The 26625-nt window shown below is 42.0% G+C and overlaps 1 protein-coding gene across 1 annotated transcript in view; it reads left to right on the forward strand.

Moving 5' to 3' along the window:
* The first annotated feature begins 3794 nt into the window (after positions 1–3794).
* sv2a (synaptic vesicle glycoprotein 2A) overlaps positions 3795–26625 on the forward strand; it is a 47705-nt gene continuing 24874 nt past the window's right edge. Inside the window, exons 1-2 of the mRNA XM_026184331.1 lie at positions 3795–4255; positions 23158–23950. Coding sequence (XP_026040116.1) covers positions 23341–23950 — 610 coding nt within the window. The 5' untranslated portion in view covers positions 3795–4255; positions 23158–23340. The remainder of the gene's footprint in view (positions 4256–23157; positions 23951–26625) is intronic.

Below are 26625 nucleotides of genomic sequence, written 5' to 3' on the forward strand. Positions count from 1 at the left end.
ACAGTTAGATTCATCAGCTGCAGACAGACACGGACATGCACATGCTCTAGAGCTGCAGCCATCTGCCTTGACTGGTTTGTTCTGTATAAGTGATGGATTCATTGCAAAAAATGGGGGAGAAGACAAAAGAGCAATTTGAGCTTTGGTTCAAAGGCTGGCCTTCATGTTTGAGTATCCACCATTGTGACAGTATGGTCATGTTCCCTGATGTTTGTGTTCCCTGTCTCTGACTGCGTGCTAGTTTTTCTAATATATGTCCAATTCTGTTTCTTTTTTCTACCTTTTCTCTCCTTCCGATTGTCTGCCCCTCTGTGTATATGTAGTCCTGTCTTTCCCTCTGTGTGTCCTCCTTCCATCTGTTGTCTGTGTCCCACATTTCATCGCCTGCGCCACCTTCTTGGCTTTTTTTGTTACTTTGTTTGGACTGTGATGATCGACTTTGTTAATAAAGCTCGTCTTTTATTTTGTCAGTCCGTAATCATTTCTGTCCAACACAATTATTAGGAGAACCTGGTAAATTTCCTAAAGGCTCCCTGAGAGCTCCATTTTCTCATAGATGCACTTCTCTTCATTGCCTTCGTATTATATTCAGAAGTGCAGTCTGCAGGCTTAACTGTGACTTCTAGAGTTTCCCAAAGCTGAATGGTAGGCAGAGCCTTCAGCCACCAGGTTGCTGAGAAACCAGCTTCCAGTCTGGATTCAGGAGAGAGAGAGAAACCCTCTCTAAGACCAGGAGATTAAGTACCTCCTAGCTCCTTAAAATCTCACTGACCTCAAGGGAAGGCAGGTAGGAGAATTCATAAGGATTTAGGAAAGACATAAAACGGTGCACTGAGAAACCGGACAACATTATGCTACGCTCCCTAACACCATGATGCCAGATGTGTACTGTTTTGAAACTACACTGTGCAGAAAATGGGCTACAAAATGCCCATTTTACTCACTGCAATGTCCTCTTAAGATATGAAAATACATCTTTTAACCTAAAAAGCTGCTGTATTTTGTAAAAGCGCACAGTGTCACTGAAAGTTGAGCACAGACGTATTTCTGTGGCCGGTCTTATGTCCTATGAAAGAGGAGAATATTTAAACGAATCTTCTTGTGGTGCAAATTTTTGTTTGCACCACAAGAAACACATCTGAAGCCTGACGTTGTTGTGATAATGACTTCTAGGGTTGTTTATCATTTGCCAAGGTGAGAACATCTTATGAGTAATGAGTGTGTAATTGTCACTTTTGGATGGGTGATTCATGGATTTGAGTGCAGTGTTAAAACTTTGGCACTGTCCTAAAACTCTTCCTCTCTCAGTTCTCATGCTGAGGGTTTACAGCCAAGCACCACTGAGTTCTGTTCCTCTGTTGTACTTTTGCTTTCTCTCTAATCCTTCCTCTCATTGATCTGGGCTGCTTTGCTGTTTTTAGAGAGAAAAACATTCCTAAAACCTGAGCTTACACTGGATTATTTTGTTTAGTAGGCCTACATCAGTCTCTTCCTCATCAGGTCTGATGGTGTTTGAGCCTCTAATTTGTTCTGCTTTTAGCAGAATGCTGGTTATTACTGAAGTGGACTTGCGGGGTCTTTGTATATCAAGTAGTAGTGCACTGTTACTAGATCACCCTGCGACTGCAGCATCACAATAATTTACACTGCTTGGTAAATCTGTCCCATATCTGCTGGATAGTAAGCCAGTGCAACTTTTCCTTCTCATTGTTTGGGATTTCTGTCCAAAATGCCATCTAACCCACCATCCATCTCTTATCCCAGGTAACCTTAAAAGTTGCCGTACAACAAGGGACCTTAATAATTCAAACCAAATTATACAAAACCTTGAATTCCCTTTGATATCAGTTAATAGTTCACTAGATTTAGAGAGCTGATTTAAATCTACATTGTTCATTCAGCCACATTCAGAGTTTGTTCTTGAAATTTACAAATATTTTAGCAGCTTTAGGGATGAAATTAAAAATTCAATTATTTATTTTTTTTATTTATTTTTTTTATTGAGCAAAAAAAAATTCAATTATAATTAACATTTAGGTGATGAGCGCCACTTTGTCAGCGTTCACTGTTTTCACAAATGGTTGGATGGGCCGTCACTATGAATTATGGGATGGCATTTGCTCCTCATAAAGGACGATCCCAGTGTATCCTCTGCTAAAGAAGGTATAAAAGGAAGCACTGAAGAATAAAGTCAGGTGAGCTGCTACAGGCTCTCAGACAGCTAGGGGACTTCCCATGATGCACTTAGCACTTCTCGTCCACTCCCATTCGTTCACACTGCATGTGTTCAGAGGCCAGTACCGTGTGTCATTAACTTTTGCCTTCTCTCTCCTGCAGTTGCTAGTTTGTCCTGTTTGCTGTTGATGGTCTCTCTGCTCCTCTTTTCCTCTCTCTCTTCTTCCTCATTACCCAGCCTGTCGTGGCAGATGCCTGCTCCTCCCTGAGCCTAATTCTGCCAGAGGTTTTTTTTTTTTGAGGGAGCTCTCCTTGTACAAAGTGCTGTTCATGAGTGATAATAAGATGGGATTCTTTTTCTAATATTGTAAGGCTTCGCACAGTTTCATCACCCTCTACTATCAGCATTAGCAGGAGGAGGAGGGACTGGTGCTGGCAGATAGCAGCTCTTTATTCCAATCTGATCAATAGATGACCCAAACAGACAACAGCAGCTGAAAGCCTGAAGCCAAATGAAAGGCCACATCTGATCTGAATGCTCCTGATGACAATCAGACCACAGCTGCAGCGTCAGTGAAAATCTGACAGGAAGTCAGAAGCACTGAAGGCACAGTGGGGGTGTTACGCACAGAGAGAGCAGGCATGATTTTAGACCAATCAGAGTCAAGGTGATAGTATCCTAAGCTGGGGTGTTTCCAGGATTTTTTAAAAATGGGGTGGTACAAGAACATTCCAAGAACCAGTCGGGAGGGGGGTCATGGGAAATTCTATCAAAAATAAACACCATATCAAACGGACCATAATTCATTAGGTGTGCTTCATTAGTTACACCTGTTCAACGGCTCATTAATGCAAATATATGATCAGCCAATCACATGGTTGTAATGCAATAGATGCATTCACGTAGAATGGTTAAGATGACACATTAAAGTTCAAGCTGAGCATCAGAATGAGAAAGAAAAGTGATTTCAGTGACTTTTAAGGTAGCATGTTTATTGGTCTGGTGTGCGTGGATTTTCCCACACATACATCTCTAGTTTACAGCGTGTCAGTCCTCTGGGTGTAAATGCCAGATGTCAGAGAAGAACGGCCAAATCAGGGTATGCAGAAGAGCATCTAGCACCTTGAAGCAGAAGAACTACAGCAGCAGAAGACCACACACACGACAAGAGAGACAACCATTCACAACTGTGGCTGATTTAGAATCACCAGTTAACCTACAGTAACATGGCTTTGGACTGCTGGAGTGTCCGGAGAGAACCCACAGCCAGGCACACTGAGAATATTTAAACTCCACACAGTAAGGACCCGGCTGCCAATAAATAACATAAAAACACTAATATAAAAATATACTATCTCCAGTAATAACCTGATTTTTTTACAGCTACAAATGTGCAGTATATTCCTGCATTGAACGGTCTGCAGTTTCCAAAACTGGGATTCTGAATTCCTTTGAGATTCCTTGTAAAAATGTATCACATCCTCACAATATTAAAACCAAAAGGTTTCCTATTGACGCATCCTTGTCATCACCCACACTTTTTTAACACAGCCAATTACAGGCACGAGCCCGAACACGTGCAAGGAGAGGCTCGTCTTGCACACTTCATTGCACCAACCATTTGGGGCATATGGACCAAATGACAGTCTGAGCGAGCTCCACTGATCACGAGCGACAAGAGCGCGTTTTCTACCTGAATGTGCGCGTCCAGAGTGACTTCACAGTATCCAAACTCACCAACGGTTGAATCACAGGGCAGAAAAATGAATCACCTTCACTTCACTTCCTCATGTACAAACCAGCGACCCCCCTCTGGTTCGTCAGAGGAATGGTGCCTGCTGTAAGAGAGATGGGAGCACAGGGAGCAGGAGGGGGAGGAAGCAGAGGGGGCGGTGTCTCCATCTAAGAAGGATGCTGTGTAGTAAGTGAAGGGGCTGGAGGAGGGGAGGAGGAGAGTGCAGCTCTTTGCTACTACGTCAGCGTACATCACAGGATCGCACAGGACCTTTTTTTGCTTCCAATAGTCGGGGTGACTTCCTTGCGCTGAAAATCCCGGTCACCCTAAAACCTCCCAGTAAGGTAAGAAAATGAATAATCTGCTCTGATCAGATCATTTTGTCTTTGCGTCACTTCTTTAATTTTCATAACTGCGTTGTTCCCAAAGGCGAATGACATTCGGGAATATCCGTGTATTTCTGACACAAATCGAGATCTATTTTCCACTAAAACACGAGTTTATAGGCCTGCGCTGCGCAATGCGTTGACCCCTACACATGCATCCAAAGACAGTCAATATTACGCAGAGAATTAATAAGAAACATTACAGCTGGAGAGAAATTAAGGCTAATTTGGGAGTAAAAGGCGCCGTCCGCTCTTGTTCCTGCGGGCAGGTCTTGTGCGCTAAGAGCCATTCTCGTCTTCATCCGTCCCGGCGCACAGATTTCAGACATGAAGAGAAGGATAGGAGCAGATATGAGGTTATATTTTATTACCTTTGAACAGTAAAGAAGACCAGCTTCAAATCACTGCTCCAGTCTAATTAGCGGTGTTGTTGGCACCAATGCCCTTGCCCTTCCTGCCTCTCCTGTTCCGCCTTCCGCTACCACTACACGGTCACAAATGTGCCACCTTAAACCAGCTGCACTCTTCTCTCACTATTTAGAAAGTTTCCGAGCTTGAGTTACGTTTAATTTGTGCGATCAGCTCAAAGGTGCCCGTGTGGCCGGGGTTTCGTGCGCTGCGTCGTGCACCAGAATGACCTTGTAGAAACCCAGCGGGAAGAACGTGACGGAGAAAGAGTGATGGGCATTTTTTTTCTGCTTTCCTCTGTGGTTTTGCTTTGCGGTGGTTTGTGTCAGCGGTGCTGAGAGGACTCTTCTCTGAGAGGATGCTGTTTGGTGTTCATGGCCACAAAATGCTGTAAACTGCGTTTTGAAGGCGGAATATTGCAGTTAATGGATGCGGGAAAACAAATTAGTGATTTGTTTATCGTAGATGATGCATTTTACAACTTTGCATGTGTGATGTCTTGTCCCTGCGGCAGCCATCACTGCAGCTCAGTCAGCCTCTGAGCTATTTATGCATCCAGCCAACAGGAGGGGTTGCAGATACTGTTTCAAACATACAGGATTACTGACAGCACTTAAAAAAATGTAAATATTTATCCCCCTATTTAGGCTCGAAACACAGCGCTTGTTACAGGATCTATAATTTGTCTTTCATGTATCTGACATCCAATGACGACCAGTTTATTCTTCAGGAAATGTGTCTTCTGTGTGCAGTTTTCATCCAGTGCAGCTTGTTCTGCATGCAGATGCTTTGGACCTGCAGGTATGGGTGTTTCCACTGAAGCACCAGGAGGGGATGAACCATGCTTACATTTCTAGGCAGAGAGGCCCAATCCAACTACTGCAGTCAAATCCAAAGTCAAATTCAATTCAGTTTTAATTATATAGCACCAAATCACAAAAACAGTCACCTCGAGGTGCTTTATATTGTAATTTTAAGACCTAGAATAATATATACTCCCTCAAACAACCTGGCTGTTGTTGCAGATATGCAACAGAAAATGATTGCTTCAAACATTATTAGATGATTTTGGTAGGCACCAGGAATCAAATACATAAGATAACACTTGCTTCCTTTATTTATGGTGTAAGATTACATTCTGACATTTTCCAAACAAAAGACTGATTAAAAAAATGTCAGAATGTAAACAATCTTAATCTCTAAATGGGTAATTTGGCTGTTTTCTGAATTTTTCAAAAGATTTGACAGAATTTATAAAAGCCTATCAAGATTTTGTATAGTTTATACACCGAAGCATCACTCAAGGCTCTATAAAAACAGGCTGAGGTGCAGGTGAAGGTGTTTGCCAAGCTTGAGCCAAAGGAGCAAAGGGAGCTGCTCTGTTTGGTGTTCTCATTTTGTGCCTGCTACCCCTGCTGATTGGGCCGTGCTCCGGTGTGTCCGCTGAGATTAGCCTCATCACAAGTTACAACTCGCCTCTCCCTGCAGCTGGGGGTGGTGGTGCCGGATATATTTGCATAATGGCTGAAAAAATGCATTAAATAAGTAGGTATGACTGTCTGCGGCAGTGTGGAACACAACTACACACCTGTCAACTTCTCCATCCGGGTGTTGTAAAGTTCAGCAATTAGCACAGCTGTTCCACCACTTCAGTGAAACGCTTCATGGCTTCTCCAGACAGATCAGCTCTTGGCTCGTGATGCTGCTGCTGCTGAGACACTACTCCCTGCTGAAGATTTACTGCAAGGGTGAAAGATAATCGATGGCCTTTTCCCTCATCTCCACATGGTGGTGGGGGGAGTTCAAGCAGCAATTAATGTCAAGCACATAACTCTCCATTAACAACTGAAAGTGCATTTGTTTGTTATCGGCCAGAACCAATATTGTCTCTTCTGCTTTTAATTAGCCTTCAGAAGCTCTTTTATTTTTTCATTTTTGATATACAGTATGGAGTTATGTAATAAATGATTGGTGGTAATAAATCTTAGAGTAAAAGTTCCAAACCTTCCATCATAAAAATTATTTCACAGGTTGAATTTATTCATACCTGTCTCTGGAAAGACTGAGCGACTCAATAGTAATAAATCAGACTAATTATTACATGATTTTACAGACGTGACTGCATATTTTAGAATGAAATATTTCTGTCACTGAAATTCTACTAGCTTTTTCTATTACCTCAAACCTGCTGGTTTATTTCTATAAATTTCGGATAAAAAAACCAATTTTTAAAAGAAGCGCTCTTTTAGTCATTCCTGTGTTTTGTTCTCAGACAGAAAGGGAAGCACAGAGTAGAAATATGATATACTTTATTGGTCTTTGTGGGAATTTAATCCATTACAATCATTAGAGGCTGTGGGAAGCCAGTGTACAGTACCCAGGGACGCCAGTGACTTGGTCAAGGTCACAATGACTGAGCATGTTTTCATTGTGGCAGAAACCAGAAGTGCTGGAGGAAACACACAAAAGCACAGCGAGTAGTGGAGATAAACCTGTGTTCTTTATAATCCCAGCAGGGGGGCAAGTCATCATGTTGTATGGAAATTTACAGGAAAATGGGTCTCAGTTCCCTTATGTTCTGACCTCCACATACAGTAAGGGATCTGCAAAATAATAAAGAAAGACCAGAAAGATTAGAGGATAAGAGAGGGAATCCTCATTAGCTAATGACTTTTCAGTTTCAAGTCTAGTTTCAAAACAGCAACATGGCAATGGGGAAAGCCATCAGCTCGAGGATTCACAGGGCTTCACCAACCAATAAGAGACGTCGTGGTGACTACATGCGTCTGTTATAAACGGTCTCTGGTTTGATCCCAGGATCGTGTCCTTTGAGGCAACAGTGCTGATCCTCATAAACACAGCCTGGTATTATTACCTTGTGAGTGTGGATTAAGCAGATATACTGAGAATTAGCAAGCTTTACCGGTGCTGCGTATATTTTGAAGCAATAAAAATAATCCTGGAGGAAATTCTCAGCTAACTAATCATCTTCTGCCTCCAGGTAAATATATAGTTATTGTTATGTACCAGTACTGACCATAACTGTAATAATTAAAAAAATAACTTTTGGTTCCTCACAAAATATTGATATGAATATTTTGTGTTTCTTCATTTAGTTTTGATTTATTTGCCTTTGTATCACTGAAAGTGTTAGTTCAGATCTTCTCCACTGTAATATTTGACTTATTGGAATACATGGAAGGATTATGAAGCAGATTATGAAGAAACCATGGACGCTGTAATTTAGCACCTCTTCTTCTTTCCTCTTGCTACTATAAATACTGTGTCCAGTAGAATAAAACATGCTCTGTTATGAGATGAAACTGTTTGCTGCTCCAGTTTTACACAAATACCTTTCATGTGCAGGGACCCAAGAGCAAAGCTTGTAGTGGCAACAATCTAATTCACACAAGCATGAAAAAACATTGCACCCATTGTTCACTGGGAGAGAAGAGCTACAGCAGAGTATCTGCAAAGTGCACTGCTAATGATATCTACATGCTGAGTTTGGCCTACAGCAGCTTTATAGCCTCCTTGTGTAATCCCTGCAGCATATTCTTGGGTGTTGGGAAGACTTTAGCTCCAGCCACGGTACGGCATCCTGCTGGAGCAGAACTCCACAATGCACACCTTCACAAGGATGATGCAGAGTTCTTGTCACTGGATTCTAAAGCGTAAGCATGCAAACGTCTAGACCCCAGGGGCCACGGACTCCAGAGGTGTCATTTTTCTTCTTTCTAAGATCATCACTGATGTAATGATCATCTAACAAATATTCTCTTTTGAAGGTCACTTGCTATTACGACATGTGCTTTTGGTTGTCATGGTTGCATCCTGTTCCCAAATATTTACTTTTCTGTGACCTCTGATTATACCTTCATACTTACTTCTTTATAACTGCTTGTTCTCACACTGCCTTCCAGCCTAAATTATCTTCAGCACAGCCACATGTTCCCCAGCTATAGGGCTGGATATTATGACCCTTATTTAAATAGCATTGGGTAAATGAAACCTTAGGAACCCCAACTTTTTACCACCCCCTTGCAGAGCTTCCTAAGTGATGGTGTAACGTTGAGTGCACTTAGTTTTCATTCACCTGTTCCAAGGATGTTTTCATCCTTCTCGAAAAGAATTCCATCTTATCATATTTTATCATTTCAATTTCTTCAAGACTGCCTGCTCAGAGGCTCATCATGGTCATATTGTGAAACAAACCCCCCACCCCACCTCACCCTACGGACAGTGGCTCTTCCAGTTCCTCTTGGTATGATGCAGTGGGACTCAAACCTTCCAAAACCTCATCTTTGGATATTTTCCAAGATGTTTTTTGGCAAATGTGAGACAAGCCTTTGTGGTTTTTTTGGTCAGTAGTGGTTTTCTTCTTGAACTCTTCCATGGAGGTCATTTTTGCCCGGTCTCTTTCTTATGTTGAATAATGAGCTCTGACCTTAACTGAGACATGTGAAGTCTGTGGTTCTTTTTTGACCTCTTGGATGAGTCGTCGCTGCAGTCCTCGGTCACTCCTCAGAAGCTTCACCACTGTTCTAAGTTTTCTCAGCTTGTGGCTCTCACCCTGGTTAAGTGGAGTCCCAAAGCCTCAGAAATGGCTCTGTTACCCTTCCCAGACTGATAGATTTCAGCGGCTTTGTTTCTCAAGTGTTTCTTTAGATTGTGGCTCGATGTGTTGCTGTTTGAGATATTTTAGCCCGCTTTACTTTATCAGACAGGTTCTAGTTAAGTGATTTCTCAAGTGATTCCAACAGGTCTGCCAGTAATCAGGCCCGAGTGTATTTATGGAAACTGAACAAAAAAATGTGGTCAATCACAGTTAATTCACCATTTAACAAGAGGTGCAATTACTTTTTCACACAGGACCAGGTAGGTTTGGTTACTCAGGTTATCTTTGTCTAATATTAAAATTTGTTTGAAACATGTGAGTGTGACAAATATGTAAAATGCTGGGAAATCAGGAAGGAGGCAAACACTTTTTCACACCACTGCATCAAATCAATGACTGTGATATTTGCACCTCCAGTGCAGTTTTCATCCCTCCTTGCACCGCTTACAATCACGCTGGCAAGTGGGGCATTTAATGTGCAGTAGGTCTCTTATTTTGAAAACCGAGCAGGTTCTTTATTCTGTTTCCTGTCCTTTTCATCTGCTCTGTGTAGCTGGATGTGATTGTGATGTGTCTGACTGAGTTGCACCAGCTGTATATCCAGGATTAAATATCTCAGTTATTACCCACAGAGGATAAATCTCACAACTTTCCACCCAGCACTTTATAAATAAGTCCAATAAGTGAACATATCATTCGTTCTTCAAGGCCATCAAGTTAAACCCTACCACATTTCACTTTATCCCCCCAAATCAGGGGTGCTGATACTCCTCTACTCATTCAACTGGAAGATCTTATATAGAGTACATCTGTAACCCGCGCTCACCCCAGCTCGCACTTCCATGCAGTTTGTGTCTGAATCCCGCTTGTGTTTATTGTGATAATAGCGGCTCTGTTCTGTTCTGTGCTGCTTTCCCTGCATCAGAGTTTCCACATATGGAAAGTCGTTGAAGTTTGAAAGCAGACACATGCTGACAGATATACTGCAGATGGAAATCTGCTTTTGACTCTGGCAGTATAATACTGCAGTGTGTCTTTGTAACCCCCCACCGAGCTGTCGTTATGGTTGTAGACTTCTAGCTTATCGTGTCATTAATGCTTAATTCGCTGTAACTGACACATATTTGTACATATTTGTCAGTTTCTAACAAACACACATTCAGCTGCACTGAAACTGCAGTGGACTTGTGGAGACGGTGCACCAGTGCTGAATACTAATGAACTAAAATGACATTAAAGTGAGCTGCTGTAATATGTTCATGTTGTCCACACAGCTTTTTCAGGAATTGAGCTGAACCTCTGCAGCTGCCCTGGGTCTGACTCCTCTTCAGTCCATTTTGCAGCGTGGAAAGCCAAAATGGATGCAGAGAGCTGACGTCACAGTGTTTGACACGGTGTTGCTAGCCACTTTGGTGCCACCAGGGTGACGGTGCACACTGAGCAGGGAGCAGTGATGTGAGTCATGTTAGTTGGGCTGCAGATTCTCCCAGAGGGGAATTGTGCATGCACAACCTAGCTTTGGGATGGGGGTGCAATCTAGTCAGTCTATACCAACCAAACATCGCACCCTCCTCTTATGGCTTTACCCTGGATGGGCCCGAGGCCATGCAGGAACGTGGTGCAGCTGAATAGCTGTCACTTCCTGTGTGACCCTGTGCAGATGTCTCAGTGCGGCTGGTGCGGATGAAAAAGCAGGAACTGGACAGAGATGGTGAGAAGTGGTTTATCGCACCAATACATCACTCCTGAGGGACGAGCCGAATCAGGCACCTCTGTCCTTGTGGCCAGAAAACAAGACATGAATAATTGATGGAATATTCACATGGTCTCAGCTGGAGTTCCCTGGATGCTTAGACTAGGCTAGCTGATAGAAAAATGATGAATGAGGAAGGATGAAAAATGCCGGGTGAAGCTGCCCGAGGAAGATTGGCTGGAGCAGGCTGATGAGTAAAAGCCAGTGTGTTTGTGTGCAACACCTTCAAAACAATGCAGATTGTTCCAGCTCACCCTTCTTAAGACTACAGGGCATTTCAGTGACTTTTACAAGCAGGGGACAAAAACACATACATGAGGATTATTATTAGTGGCAGATATTAATGTTGATGATATCAGACCCGTAGAATGAATAAAAAATTAGCCAATATAAATCACTTTAAACAAAAAACGAGTCAGTTTAATGAGGAGCTTTATATCATTTGTAGTAAGATCTTATTTATGAGTGATGATTAAATGGAGTTGGTGGGTCAGGGCAGTTACAGTTGTCATTATCTCTGGGTAACTGTACCAATACAGCTTACAGATTTAACACATTATTGTTCTGGGAAAAGTGTTTTACCTTTAAGGCAAGCTTCTTTATTTAAATCTAGAAGATTCAGATTAAGCAGCAACCTTTGATGCTGAAAAAAAAGTGACAGCTCTTAAAAATGGCAGCTCATCAAAAGTGTGCCAGTTTGCAGGTTGATTGGCTAATTGGACTCAGGTGAGACACATTCAAACAGGGGAAACTCGTAAGTGCGGGGCAGGTGATTACAAGGAGGGAAAACCTCCAAAGCAAAGCAAACAGAGACACAGAAAGAGAGCTGGTGCCAAAACGGAAACAGGAAGTATGGTGAATATCAGAGACACAGACAAAGAAACACAAGCGACATGGACAAGGTGAACAATGGGGAAACACAATAAAAACAAAATAACTTGGATAAAAAGGCAACATTAGACTATCAGCGCCATCTCCACTTATTTTTCCCATAAACTGTCTTTAGATTTTCATAACTGCTCTGTTTGTACAGCCTCCCACAGCCAGTGAAACACATACAGTATATAGACAGTCAGCTGGCACGTCTCGCTTTTCCACTTTAGTGAGCTGATATGAAATGAACCCGTGGCTGAATGTAATCTCCTCCTGTGGTCTGAGCTCATAATGGCAGCGGAGACCGTGCTTTATTATGAGCATTGGTGGTTGTTGACTGAGTATTTGGGAGGGGGTGGGTGGACCTTACTGACCCCACCCAGAATGCAATGCTCCCGATGCACTCAAGAGAGCAGAAAAGACTGTATGTATCTGAGATATCAGTAGGCTGAGAATGAACACACAGATGTCTGTGTGCTCGGGAGGATTTTATGTGCATCTTAATGGGCTGTGAATAATTAGTTAGATTAGACCTGTTTCCCCTTATTTTCCAGTGTTGATTATAAAGAAAAAGTGTCCAGCAAATGATGGAAGGCCACAGGAAACTGGACTGAAAGCTGGGTGTGAGAAAGCACCACTGAAAAGCAGTTATAACGCCTGAGTCGCCTTGATGAAAGGCCTTGGCTTTAGTTCTACTTGTGTTGACTTCAGAGGGGATTGTGACAGCAACTTACCTGGCATCATGATGATTGCAGTGCTTGTTGTTGCCAAGAAACTGAAAGGTTTGTCCTAAAATACCTTGGTACCAATGAATTTGACACCACAACCTCAGACACCCCCTCAGTCAATTAACACCACGGATTGAGAATGTGATGTGTAATTTGAAGGCCAGCCCGTGAAAGGTACACAATATTGTGAAATACACTGAAAATTATATTAATTTTAAGCCGATTTAATGTCTTTTTGATTCTGGAATGAATCTTTTTCTATCTATCAGCATGTCATCTTGATCAAGATGTGCTGAGCCACAGGGACAATCAGAGGAGAATATTCACTACGTGCGTCACAGCATGAAATCAAAGATGTCAGGAGGAATGAATTCAGTGCATGACATTACCAGCCATCTGCAGCTTGCAGGAATTACCACTGGGCCGTCTTTGGCTTTTTCACACTGCTTTTTTTTAATCACTCTGACTCTGCTCGTAACTGACATTAACTTGGATGTGGGGGGCGATCTGATCCCACCTGGATCACTCACTTAAGGTCAGGTGTGGAAAAGGCTTTCAGCTCTCTAAGGCTCACCTCTACGTACAAACATTTGCAGCGATTCACAGAGAAGCTCTCATCACTCAGGCTCGTCTCTGTCACGCTTGCTAATTACTGCGTCTGTGCTGTCAAATGCGCAACAAAATTCAGTGTGTCAATAAGAGCTTGGGTAATAATTATGAATATTTACTGGGTTCATGTTGGTTAGCTTTTTATAATAAGTTGCAAAAATCGTTGCAAGTTTTTACCTTTTAATGTAATGACTGTTATATTTTGCATGGATTGCCATATTGTGCATTGTGCAAGCTGGTCAACAAGTAACATAAATGCTGGTGAGGGTAGTTTTTTTTTTTAAAGAAGTTTTGATCTTCAGTAATAACTCTGCAATCATTTCACCACTCAAGTGGAGAGATGATGGGACAGCTAACCTTTCAGGTTATAGGATTGTCGTGTTTTAGAAGCAGGACAGAGAGGTGTGGTGAGTGCAGGTGAAGGTTTACGTGTTGATGACGACAGGTAATTAACAATGTGCAGTGAAGGGTGGGGGGTGTTACGTTATGTGACTCTGGAAAACACACGGCTTTGCAGTGAGTGTTGCATGTGCTTCATTGTCTAAATTGCACTGCACTTGTCCCACTGAGTTTTATGACCTCTTGTTGTCTTTCACTTTATCCTATAAACTCACTTATTCATGTAAATTCTGGTGCCAATAATCAGTTTGCATTGGCAGTGCACAACCTAATTGGGGGCTTGATATATGAATCCTTCTCAGGTCACTAACGAACACAGTGCAGAGCCTAAAAAGCCCAGTCCTGTCTGGGTGGAGAGGACGATCAGGTGGTTTATTGTATCAGGTTGAAGAGTATGACAACACTTGTCATAAACAGCTGCTGATTGATGAGAACAAACCAACCAGTGAAGCTGTGGTTCAGGAAACCAAAACAAACTGTTGCAAAGATGCTCTCCAAAGAGCTGAGGGCAACTCACTGCAGTAGGCTGCAGCTGCGATCACATTGTGAGATGGACATCAATAACTTTCTGACATGGTCTGAACTTTGTCCCACACCAGTCTTTGGTTTATAATGGCCAATTTTCAGCCTCTATCTGGGTGGTTCTGAGATCAACGCTTAATAGCAGTGATCTGTGTGCTCAATATTCTTTTTCACTTGTGTAACATGTGTGTCAAGTGTGATGGGATCTGATCGAAGCCAGTCTGTTCAGATGATGTTTTCAGTGTTGTTTTATAAAGTGGTTTAAGGGTGATGCTGCTGCGCGATGAACTCTGCATTGGTTTCTTCTACCTCATCCATCTCCTCTCAGCACACCACTGCTTATCTTTTTCTGGGCCGAAACCTGTCTGCTGCTAAGTGGGTCTTGGATTTCCACAAAATAAAATGTCTCATTCTTATCAGTGCGTGCCACAGCCTGGTGTCAATGACAACATCCATTTTATTAGCTCAGTTTAACAGATGCTTTGGATTTTTTTTCTCTGTATGAAAGAGTAACTGTTGAAAGCTCAGGGCCATCAGCGAGCGTTATGAATGGTGGTTATACGCTGCTGTCGATAGAAGTGCCTCATCATTTAGACTAATTTAGTGGCAGATGGGAATCTCCAGTGCTCTTTGAAAGGAATATCAGTGAGGCTTACAGTTTAAAATACCACCGGTTATATGGATAGCTGCAACAAAACAGATTAATGATCACATTATCTTGTCTTAACGAGGGGAAAACCCAAAGTCTGGTTTTAAAAGGTCAATTCTCACAGATACAAACAACATTATGCTTCTTCCATTATCCCTGTAGTGGTTTTTATTTGGAGCAGGTTCAAAGGTGCGCTCAGAATTTAAGGGCTGATGTACTTTGTCTGAGATTCATTACTTAAGTAATTTTTGGTCACAATATATTAACACATGAACACTTTATTCTAACCTGCGAATCTGTTAAGTGAAGCAAATAAAGTCACAAAGATTGCAGTTCCTCAAATGGCCACTTGGGGCTTACTTCAAATGGATGTCAAGCTGCATAGGCTTGTTTGTAAAATGCCAACACATTCTTGGTCCCATAACATATTACGCTATGTGACAAGTTGTCAGAAAATGCCTGACTTTAGAACAAAGATAAACAATGCTGATTTTCTCCTACATAACAACAAAAGAAGGTGAATTTTCATAAAATGCAGATTTAAGGTTTAAAGGTATGCATCATTATAACACTCTGCCTTGACTGACGTGTATTTCCGCTAGCTGTCTGCACTCTTCCACCTTAGTTTATTTCAGTCACTGAACTCTTGACTTTGTGGTGTTGTAACTGTTTGGACAAGTTTACCAGCAGAGACCTTTTAGGCAGGCGGCCTGGTTGGTAATGTGCGCGATGTAGTTGTGCTGTTGCGGGAAATGAGAGACCACACCTCACTGCTTGGTCAAAGAGTGAGAGTAGCAAGACTGTGTGAGAGACTATGGCAGCCAAAAATGTGTCTAGATAGCTTAATTTGAGGTAAGACAGTTATCAACCTGCTGCATGCTGTGTTTGATGCCTTTGGAAAAGGTCAAGTTTGCTGCAGGTTTGCATCGATGACTCTGCTCGTCTCGCCATTTCTTCAAATTTGTCTGTGATTATGAGCCTCGGGTCCACTGAGGTATCGATGTTTGTGTCAAAATGTGGGGACCTGTCCATAAATACACAAACCATGTGCGATGTAAGGCTACATCCATCTATTGTATTCTTTCTGTGATTCATACAAATTTAGGAACCACAAGTAACAACAGTATTTATGGATTCATGTTTTTGACCACATGCCAACCGTACGTCCAATATCACAGCTCCTTTTAGCTCTCTTTGTCTCCACCAGCTCCTGAATTACGTACTCATTTACCAGTTCTGCAGCTGGTGGTAAAAGAATGAGCTGTTAATGGTGAAAATGTATTGGCCTTGAATGCAAATATGGCTTTCACCATAAGTAGCCTACTGGCATATTCATTTATTAGAACTAAGATCCTCATGTGTTAAGTTGTTTAAGCAGATGTTTTTCTATTTTCTGAAGCAGTTCCTCCACCCGAGTGTGTGACTTGTAACTGTGTGACTTGTGCAGTCTAGACTGCAGTGTAGCTCCAAGACAGCATCATTTATTTAACTCCCATATTTTTTGTTTTGTTAGCATGCTTTTAGGCTGCCGCATTTTATGTTGCATGTGTGGCTGTGTGTAAGGCAGTGCTTCCCAACCCTCTGGCATTGTCTCTGCTCACTGGAAGAAAATAGGATTACATAATTAAGTCTTTCATCAGCAGCCAACGACAGGCGGAGTATTTGCTCGGTTCCCCATTTGACTGTTAATTTATTATCATTTTACACGTCTTCGGAGATGACAGAGCAGTTTGGGAAAATGCTTTGTTTCACAATAATTCTTTGCACGGCACAACTCAGCCAGCCATTTCTGTAAAACTCCCAAAGGCCAGCAAAAGTGTATATTTATTGAAAATCTGTGAACAGGGAGATATTTTCAGTGCTGAGGAAGCAGCCACAGCTGCACACTAACCCTACAAATGCACTCCACCAAACTGTTTGTTATTCATAGGCAGCGAGTCAAGCAGAACACACTCTCATCTCAGCGTCTCCGGCTTGTGAAAGGCTTATCATAAGGTGATGGGATACTTCGTTATATTCAGATGGGCCTCAAGAGTCCCCTGGTACAAAGGTTGTGACCATGGTGATGAAAGAGGATCAGTTATTCGGTTGGCTTCTTAAAGAGTGGTTGATAATAGATTGAGCCATATGCAAACATGGATGTAGAACATTGTGGCTCTATAATGGCTAAAAATAGAGAAACAGACAAACAAATTTGTCATCTGACATGTGACGTAGCTAAGGTGATGCAGGATCAAAAGGTCAGAAATAAGTTAAGAGTTAATGTTACCAACAGTGATAGTAACAGCCTAACACAGTGGTAAGACCCGCCTCCATGTCCTTTTTTGTCACAAGTCATAAAGGTAGAGAGTGGACTGGTTGTTTTGACTGGCTGCTGTCATTTCAAATGACTTCTTCTACTGCAAAGCATTTTCAGTGTTTAGGCAGCTCACTTCATTAGGATGAGTCAGCATTTAAACACTTGAATGCACTGTACTCCAGTCCATTTAAGAGTGTATATTTTCCCTTTCAGATCATCTCTTTGATCCTTTCTAATTTGTGCTGCAGTCTTTACGCTACAGAACACAGACAAAGTGTCTTCCTGCTCTGTCGCACAGTGATTCAGACAGGATGGTGGATAAAAGCTGGAGTCTCAGGTTTATCACTTCTCTCTTTGCAGCCGTGAAATTCATCTTTTTCTGCAGCAGCAAGCACAGCCATCACGGCTGACGTGTTTCTTAATGTGTTCTTGGTAGAATCGCTCTCAAAATTGCTTCTAAAACACAGATCAGAGGAAGTTAAAGCTTTAGACTCAAAGGGGGAAAACCATATACACTTTATACGCCCATCTCTGGCAGTTATCTTCATTATATGAATTCATCCAACACCATCAGGTTGGTGCTAAATTCTAAATTTTATTAATAACGTGTGTTAATTAGGTAACACTTACAAACAGGTTCTGATATTGATGTCGGACAATATGAGACCAAATGGCATTATTTACTTTTTTAATCTTTTGCATATTGTAAGTTCCAATCATATTAAAAATTATACACTAATCAGCCAATTTACTATAGCCAAACCTTGCTAGTACTGGTTTAGACCCACTTTTACCTTCAAAACGGACTTTTGGTTGACTCAACTAGCCAGTTAAGATGCAGGTCATATCCATATTTGTCAGATTGTTATATACAAAAGAGTCTGTAGAATTTAATAAAAGGTCTGTTTAACTGTTTTATGCTTGGTTGTTAAATCTGATAAGCAGTCACTGCTTTCAAATACGAATCTGCAAAGATGTGTAGATTCTTCACACACATCTTCAACCCAGTGACCGAGAAGACCCCCGTTTTAAAGTGTCAGTGTAAAATATGATCTCCACCCTGGCGTCCGGTGCTGCGTTCTGGGGTGGAATAATGGCTAAAAGGATTATTGAATATTATGTCACAGTAAAGCCAATCTTTGACCCTTTAAATGTAAAATGTTATCATGGCATTATTTCCTCCCATTACACATTTGTGTGGACTAACTTCTGAGTTTCTCAGTTTCTTCTGCTTCAACATTTCTAACCTTCTTATTCGTGGGACTGCTGACCAGGCAACAGATTGATTAGCAGCAGGTGAACATGTGAGTCCAAGCTGAGCAACCAAAACAAAGCAGTTTGTTAATATGTCTGTACTGCCTTTATCCTCCGTATGTTTCTGATTTTCTATCTGCCTGCTGTATCTCTATAGAAACGACATTGATGCTTGTTTTGCTTGTTAATAACACATGTTTGAATCTCCTGGCTGGAGCTCCATGAATTGGTCATTCACTTAACACAAACATGCAAGTGAAGACTAATAATGAGCAATGAGCAGGATGAGATCCAGGCTGATGACCAAGCACCAAATGCCTTTCACAGCATTTGCTCGTGCTGTGATGCTGCGCTTCACAGTGTGAATGTGTGGAAAACAAAGATCTCCAGTCTGTTTAAGATAACCTCAGTGCGAATGATGATGGATAGGTGGACCAATAAGTGATGTTGGATGAACTATAAGAATAATTAAATCTGTGCAGCAACCTGAATAGTTTCTGTCAAAATCCATCCAGAGTCTGCGACCTGAGGGACTCACTGTAAGCCAAAAAATCCAAAGCAATAACTCAGCTCCAAATATTTGCTTTTCTCTCACTTGATTTGAGCAGAACTGTTAAGTGAGAAATTTAGTGACCCTGCACCGTACCTCTGAGGCCCAACTAACTTATGTACACAAGAAATCGATGTAACCTCGACTGCTTGTCGCTGCAGTTCAATCTGAAGTGTTTGTGTTTTTGACCCCTGTGTGTTTGTGACTGATGCAGTTCAGCAGTCATTAATCCTTAGTTCTCTGCCTGTATAAAGTACAGTGGTGGGAAAAATACTGGAAGAATCAGCTTCTTCACACTGGAAGAAGCTGAACTAGAACAGATACCTGAATTCAAGCTCCTTAGAAAAGATAGCTCAAGCTATAGATTAGTACAAAGAAGTCATCCTAATTGGGCTTTCATCAGCACAGAAAAGAAGATCAGACACCAACTAGGGAGGATCAGAAAGACAAACGCAACAACACTGTCATCCCCTCTGTATCGGAAAAACTCAGGAGAGTCTTCTCCAAGCACGACATCCCAGTGTACTTCAGGCCCAGCCGCACACTCAGACAAACACTGGTTCATCCCAAAGACAAAACTCCTAAACATAAGCTTAACAATTAGAGTATGCTATACAGTGTAGCAAGGAATGCTCAGACCTCTACATTGGAGAGACCAAACAGCCACTTCACAAACGCATGGCACAACATAGAAGAGCCACCTCCACGGGTGTCCACCTGCATCTAAAGGACAAAGGTCACTCTTTCGAAGATGCCAGTGTTCACATTTTGGACGGAGAAGACAGTTTGAAAAAGGGGTGAAAGAAGCCATCTATATCCACTGTGAGCGACCATCTTTGAACAGAGGTGAAGAGGCGAAGGTAGACATTTGGTGGTCTGCCATCTATAATCCAGTTCTGAGATCCCTTCCCACACGCCTTAATGCCCACTCACATCCTGGTCCATCCGGGGGGACACTCCCACTGGGCTTAAATCTGGGACTCTCCACCATTTGACCCTAAAACTAAAGAAGCTTCTTGAATGAGAGGTGAAACATCTTCAAGCAACTTAAAGAAGTCCAGATGCTTTTCTTTCCAAGCTCCTTAGACAGCTTTAAGGATCCTTTGACTTTTCCTTTAGCGCTGGCATAATATCGGCATTTGTTCTTTTTTGTGTGATGTGTCTACACTGTTGGATGCATAGGGCCTTTTCATGTTAGCATGTAGCTCAGAGCACTGCTCTGTCTCACTGTTGCGTCCTTGTGGGAAGATCTTGGTTTAACTTTATTTTTGACATTTTTCACCTTTCATTCTGAGAGGTACAGAGCATAGACAGGAAAGCAGGGAGACGGTGGATTTACATGCAGGTGATACAGGTGCCATTTAAGTAGATTTGTATTCTGTAACCTCTGCATTTATTTTGCTGTTCTCTTCTAATCCTGACAGCCAGAGTGAAAGAGGATCTCACTGATGCAGTTTTCTCTCGTCTCCTTGGGTTTTGCTTTCAGCTGGCTCTCACTGAGCTTGTTCTTAGACACTCAGTTGTCCCAGCAGACCTCTGGGTCGTGTGATGTTGGCTCGGCAGTCTGTCTGTTCATCACCCCCGAGGCTACACAGGAAGTTTTCAGGGATTCCCTCCCTCCTACCTTCCCAGTATTTAACATCCTGCCCCCTGTTTTGCATCTGTAATTTTCTTGCTATAATAATATCATTGTGCACTTGTTAACACTTTTACAAATGGGCCAGTGTTATTTATAATGAGCAGGAACAATGATAATGAGGTTAGCTTGGCACTTACCCAGTGTTGTTTAATACTGCCCATCTGTAGTGCCTGACATGTTTCTCTAATTACACTGTCCACTGATTTATTGATCCGAGCTCTCTCTGCACATCTGATCACTCCCTGAACATTCGGGCAACATAGTACACTTTTTATGAAGTCCAATATTTCCCCCCAACAGGAGAGAAGGTTTTCCAGGGCCTTTTAATGTCACAAAATGACAACTTTAAAGGATCATTTGAACCTTTTTATTTTGTTATTACTGGTGCCAGCTTCTTGACTACTAAGAGTAACTTCCGTGTTAGAGCCATGAAATAGACCGTAAAATAATTACACACATAATTTCTTTTTATTTTGTACCAATAATATTTTTAAATATTTTTTTGTGAAAGACAATAACAGGGGACTAAGCGAGGAAGAGAATACTTTATACTTTTTTGAGAACACTTCAGGTTAGTGTTCATAATTAGTGAGTAACTATTACAATTCAGTAAAACAAGATTGTAAGAATTTCAACTGTTGATCATTTTTACCTTTGTGACCTGAATATTTCACACTACTGAATATTTACATCATGGTGTGCTTGTACTGATCATATTCACTCTAAGCAGGCAGATAGCGCTGTTCTTTTGACCTGCTGCAGAACATTCAGCCAGCGTTTGTAGTCGTGACGCTCGGAGCTGCTTGATCCCTCAGGCTGAACGTTGTCTTTCTCTCTCCCACTGAGCTGCTGCTGCTGCTGCTGCAGTTCTCTTTAAAGAGACTGTGGAAAGCTACTAAAATTACTTCAGTGCCTGCTACAGCTGCAGTCGACCCTCAGAGACTTTCTCTCCAAGGACACGTCATCTCTGCCTGTTCTCCTGAGCACATACATGTCGAAGATTTGTCATCGCTGCAGGCAAACAGTAAACAATCTTGGAGAAATTCTGCATGGCGGGCAGATGTCACGGCTTTATTAGCTTCCATGTTTGCTTGTGATTTCTTAAGATGAAGCAATGGGATGGAGAGATTTTGTGTCTCAGAATTATTTGATTTACAACCCTGTTAAACTTTACACCATCACTAATGGGTGTCATTGGGTGCAGCCTTTTAATTAGTAACCACGGCAAAGACTGACACCACAGGAAATTGGAATAAATGACCTCACTTCAGTAAGATGACTAGTTAAATCCACTGGACACTAAATAATTTACAGGGTTAATAACCTGCTCACTAAATACATATTATTATTCTTAGACTATACTAGAGTAGCTTTGCATGATTTACATGAATAGTTCATAACAATACTTGTTTGTCTTACGCTAGGCCTCAGTACAGCCCCTCTAAGACAAGCTTTTTATCAATATTTAAGCAAACTTCTTGACTGCCCCTCATAAACAAAAGACTTGCTATAGTTCATGTGAGCATCCACCATTATAAGAATGGATGTGTGATAGAAAATAAGAAACAGTGAAATAGATCCCATTTGAGGATTTCTAAGGACTCAAAGAGGCGAATGTGTCCAGTATTTAACACAATATAAATTGAGACACATTTTATCTCCTTCTTAATGTGTTGAATCATCACATTAATCCTTCCAGTCGGGAACTGTTCGTAGGATGCCAAATTGATCATACAGTAAATGCTCAGTTTATTATGTCTATTTGTTGAGCTTACAGCCTTTTCCTTTGGCACAGCATGCTCCTGTCAGTAAGACAAAACAGAGCAGCTTCACAGAGACAGAGGTGCCATGAAAAAGAGCAGGCAGTCCTGCTGATACAATCAGGATTGCTAATTATGACTCAATGAGGAAAGACAAGTTCTTTTCTGTACAAACTAAATATTTTATAAATACCTAATGATGTCTTGAAAAGGGAATCCTCTATGTGGGAATGACTCTTCAGACCATTTTGAAGTAGTATTATATTCTGACTGTGATATCATGGGATTGCCTGACTGTTTCAAGTATTCAGTGTCTGGATTTAAAAACAGTACATGGATTATAATCACAAGTGTTCTTGGGGTAAACTTGAATTTAACCCCCACCACGGCGGTACTTTCTGTATATGCTGACCTTTGCTACAGCTCTTTGCTTGTTAATTGCACAGACCTGTGTCACAGCATGGACCATTATATGTTCGGTAGCTCTGTGGTGCACCGCTGTAAATGCCACAGAGTGATTTGGGCTGTAGAGAGAGCTGTGAGATAACTATTAATATAGGCCACTGAGCTCTAGACTCAGTTGTCAGCTTCTTAAAGCTGTCATGTCCTTTTTTTTTCTCCAACCATTAGTGCTGAGCCAGATAATATGTCCTGCAAATGTCAATGCGATGTGAATGCCTGTGGTCCTGTGCATTTCAGTATTAATTACCTTGAACCTAGACTGTTTAAAAATGTGTCTCTGCCTGACAGGTATTGTATGACTCATGCTAACTCTACTCTTTTCTTTGCTTTTCCACAGGATTTATTGTGTCTGAGCCGACTCTGTCCAGCAGCAGCAGCAGTGCAGTGGAGCTGGGAGCTGTCCTCAGTGCTGAATTTATCAGCTCACATAAATACCCATTGCACACTCATGTGCCTGGGCTGCTCCTGATACTTCCTATTCCTTGCAGCAACTGACCAACACCACCTCTACATATCCAAGATGGACGATGACGGTCGCTACAGAGACAGCCGCTCAGACTTCGTCCGTGGCGCCAAGGACATTGCCAAAGTTGCTAAGAAGCAGGTCGGTAAGAAGGTGGGGCGTGGCATGGACAAAATGACAGATGAGTACACCAAACGCTCTTATAAACGATTTGAAGAGGAAGATGACGACGACGATTATGCTGGCGTGCCGAGCAATGATGGCGGATATTATCGCAACGACAGCCGTGCCAATGATGAAGAAGGCCACAGCGACTCCACTGAAGGACACGATGAGGATGACGAGATCTATGAGGGCGAGTACCAGGGCATCCCAAGAGCTGAATCGGGGAAGGCTGGCAGCATGGATGGCGTGACAGCCGCACAGGCACAGCAGTTCAGGGATCTTTCGGCCTATGAGGGCGAGAGGAGAAAAGATCAGGAGGAGTTGGCACAGCAGTATGAGGCCATCCTGCAGGAGTGTGGCCACGGGAAGTTCCAGTGGACGCTCTACTTTGTCCTGGGCCTGGCACTAATGGCAGATGGTGTGGAGATCTTTGTTGTTGGCTTCGTGTTGCCCAGTGCTCAAATAGACATGTGTCTCTCCGAGCCCAACAAAGGCATGCTGGGTAAGACATCCAGATTTCACTCTCTTGCTTGCCCTGAGCTCGCTTGTCAACACTCAGGAGGGGGGATTACATAAGAGCCAATGTGCAACTTTTCTTTCAACTAGTCTACTCTGTATTGTCTCTCTCTCTTTATTTTTTATCTGTGTGCCTCCTTTGGCAGCGTAGGCCACCACTTCACATTTTATCTCTGCCTCATCTTAGCCATTACCTTTGCAGCTTATTCCCTGGTAATTGGTTTTCGACGGCCTCGTTGGCAGTGGAACTACAGCTATTTAAGATTCAACTGCCCATGCAGCTCCTGAACAGCAGCAGCAGAATTTAAAATCGAACGCTCAGCCAGTCCAAACATAGTGTTCTCTGCTTCACTTCAGCTGTTTTTAGCTGGATACAATGTGTGTATTTATGTGTATGCATGTGTGTGTGTGTGTGTGTGTGTGTGTGTGTTCACACTCAGAAAATGAGGCACCTTCTTGGAGTCCAACCGCTTGTTTCTGTGCTGGTACCCTCTAAAGCAGGGGTCCCCAATCCCAGTCCACGAGGGCCGGTGTCCCTGCAGGTTTCAGATGTGTCCTTGATCCATCACAGCTGATTTAAATGGATAAATTACCTTCTCAGCATGTCTTGAAGTTCTCCAGAGGCCTGGTAATGAACTAATCATGTGATTCAGGTGTGTTGACCCAGGGTGAGATCTAAAACCTGCAGGGACACCGGCCCTCGTGGACTGGGATTGGGGACCCCTGCTCTAAAGTAATGATGTAGTACCATGGACAGGGCACACCAGTCTTGAACTTCCTGTAAAATGTATATTTTAATGTATATTCGAATGCACATTTTCTTTGTTTTTTTTCTTTGCACCTTTAAATTTAGAGTAGATAGTTTAAATATTTACCTTTGTAAACCCAGAATATCTGGTCAGGCTCCGAATCCTACCACGCCATCTGTCATTGGCTGTACACCAAAGGCCTGAGTAAGTGAGGGTGAGTATCTGAGTGTGGTGCTGGACGTGTATGGGTACCTCAACACAGTGAGGAGGTGTGTGGTAGCAGTAACAGATGGGTTCAAGGTGGGGTTAGGATTACATCAGCTCTGATGCCCGTATTGTTTTCAGTGGCTGACAGATGAGATCAGGCAGGAATGTTTGTGGACCACAATGTTTGCAGACGATATTGTGATCTGTGGTGAGAACCTGGAGAGGTGTAGGTTTGTTCTGGAGAGAAGAAGAATGAAAATCAGTAGAAGTATGGTGTGAAGATGGTGGAGTTTTAATTGGGAGTGACCAGGATGGACATGACTAGAAATCATTACATTTTTAATCTCATGATGAGCAGTTTGGAGACAAATTGAGAAAGATGTGCAGAAGAAGGATAGTAGATCAGGTAGGAGGAAAACAGGAAGACCTCAGGGACGATTCATAGCTGTAGTGAAGGAGGACCTGCAGAGTGGTGGTGTGACAGGGAAGGATATTAGGGATAGGGTGAGATACAGGCAGATGATGTGCTATGGTCGCCCCGAAAGGCAGGAAGAAGAAGAAGAAGAAGAAAAAGGAGAAGTAAATACACTTCAGTGAAAGCGACGCATGATTTTGATTGAAGCACTGCTGAATCCATTAACAGATCCCTGTTAGAGCTCTGCCTGGACTCTGTGTTGTTGGTTTTATTTACTGTAATGTTGATGAGTTGGATGCGTTCTGATTACATAATTTCCTCTCAGAGGGGTGTTGACTGTTCAACTGTATGCTGCTCGATGCACATCGTCGCAGCAGATGTGGATGTTGAATATCTGTGGTGTTTAAAGTGAACATCATGGGTTCATAAAAGTGTCCTCTGTACAAACATTACCTGTTAATTCTGATTGACAGTTCAAGTGCTCAAAGTTTGTTTCAGTATGAAACTTTCATTTCAGATTAATTTGAACTTTTGGTGATGATAGACATTCTGATTAAGTGCAGGATGTTTTTATCAACAGTATTATATGATTGATTAACTGGGCTATGCATAAATCAATGGAAACAGCCCAAACAGGCTTATGAGACACAATTAAATAAAAAGAAATCAGGGCCATGAAGTGAAAATAAGACAAAAAGCATGATGCCACCTGAGAAGGGCTAATTTACCCATATCCCCAAAAGAACATTTCATTCTGTCGCCCTCAGTGCACCAAAACATTGAATTTTAAAGATTTGGATATTCTTGCATCTTAATCAGGACAGAACGTCTTCTAATTTACATAACTCACACAGTCTGTTATCCTCCTGGATGTTTTTAAATCTGCCAGCTTCAAGGACAAGAGGAAGGGTTCCCCGTAATGTCTTTGATTCCTCAGTGATTTTGCAGTATAAGGTTCAGAATCACAGTTAAGCTTCATTTCAATATTTTTTTGTAGTTTTGGCTTCAACAAAATGTCTTTTTCAAATCTAGTAAACATCTTTGTTCTGATTTCATGTTGGTCATATTAAATTATTCAACATGAAATTCTATATCGCTCATGGAGAGCTGTGTGAAACCTTGTTATTGAGTCGATCTTCTGCCAAATTAAGCAAATTCATCATTTTACATTTTTGCTTTCTGATCCAGGAATCCATGTCAGAAAAGTCAATGTACAAAAGAAATTATGAACATACAGCTAAAGCTGGTCTGTACAGAGTCTGCTGCAGTTTATTATAAATGATTAGTGCC

This window comes from Astatotilapia calliptera, chromosome 11 (assembly GCF_900246225.1).
Source record: "Astatotilapia calliptera chromosome 11, fAstCal1.2, whole genome shotgun sequence".
Taxonomy (NCBI): Eukaryota; Metazoa; Chordata; class Actinopteri; order Cichliformes; family Cichlidae; genus Astatotilapia; species Astatotilapia calliptera.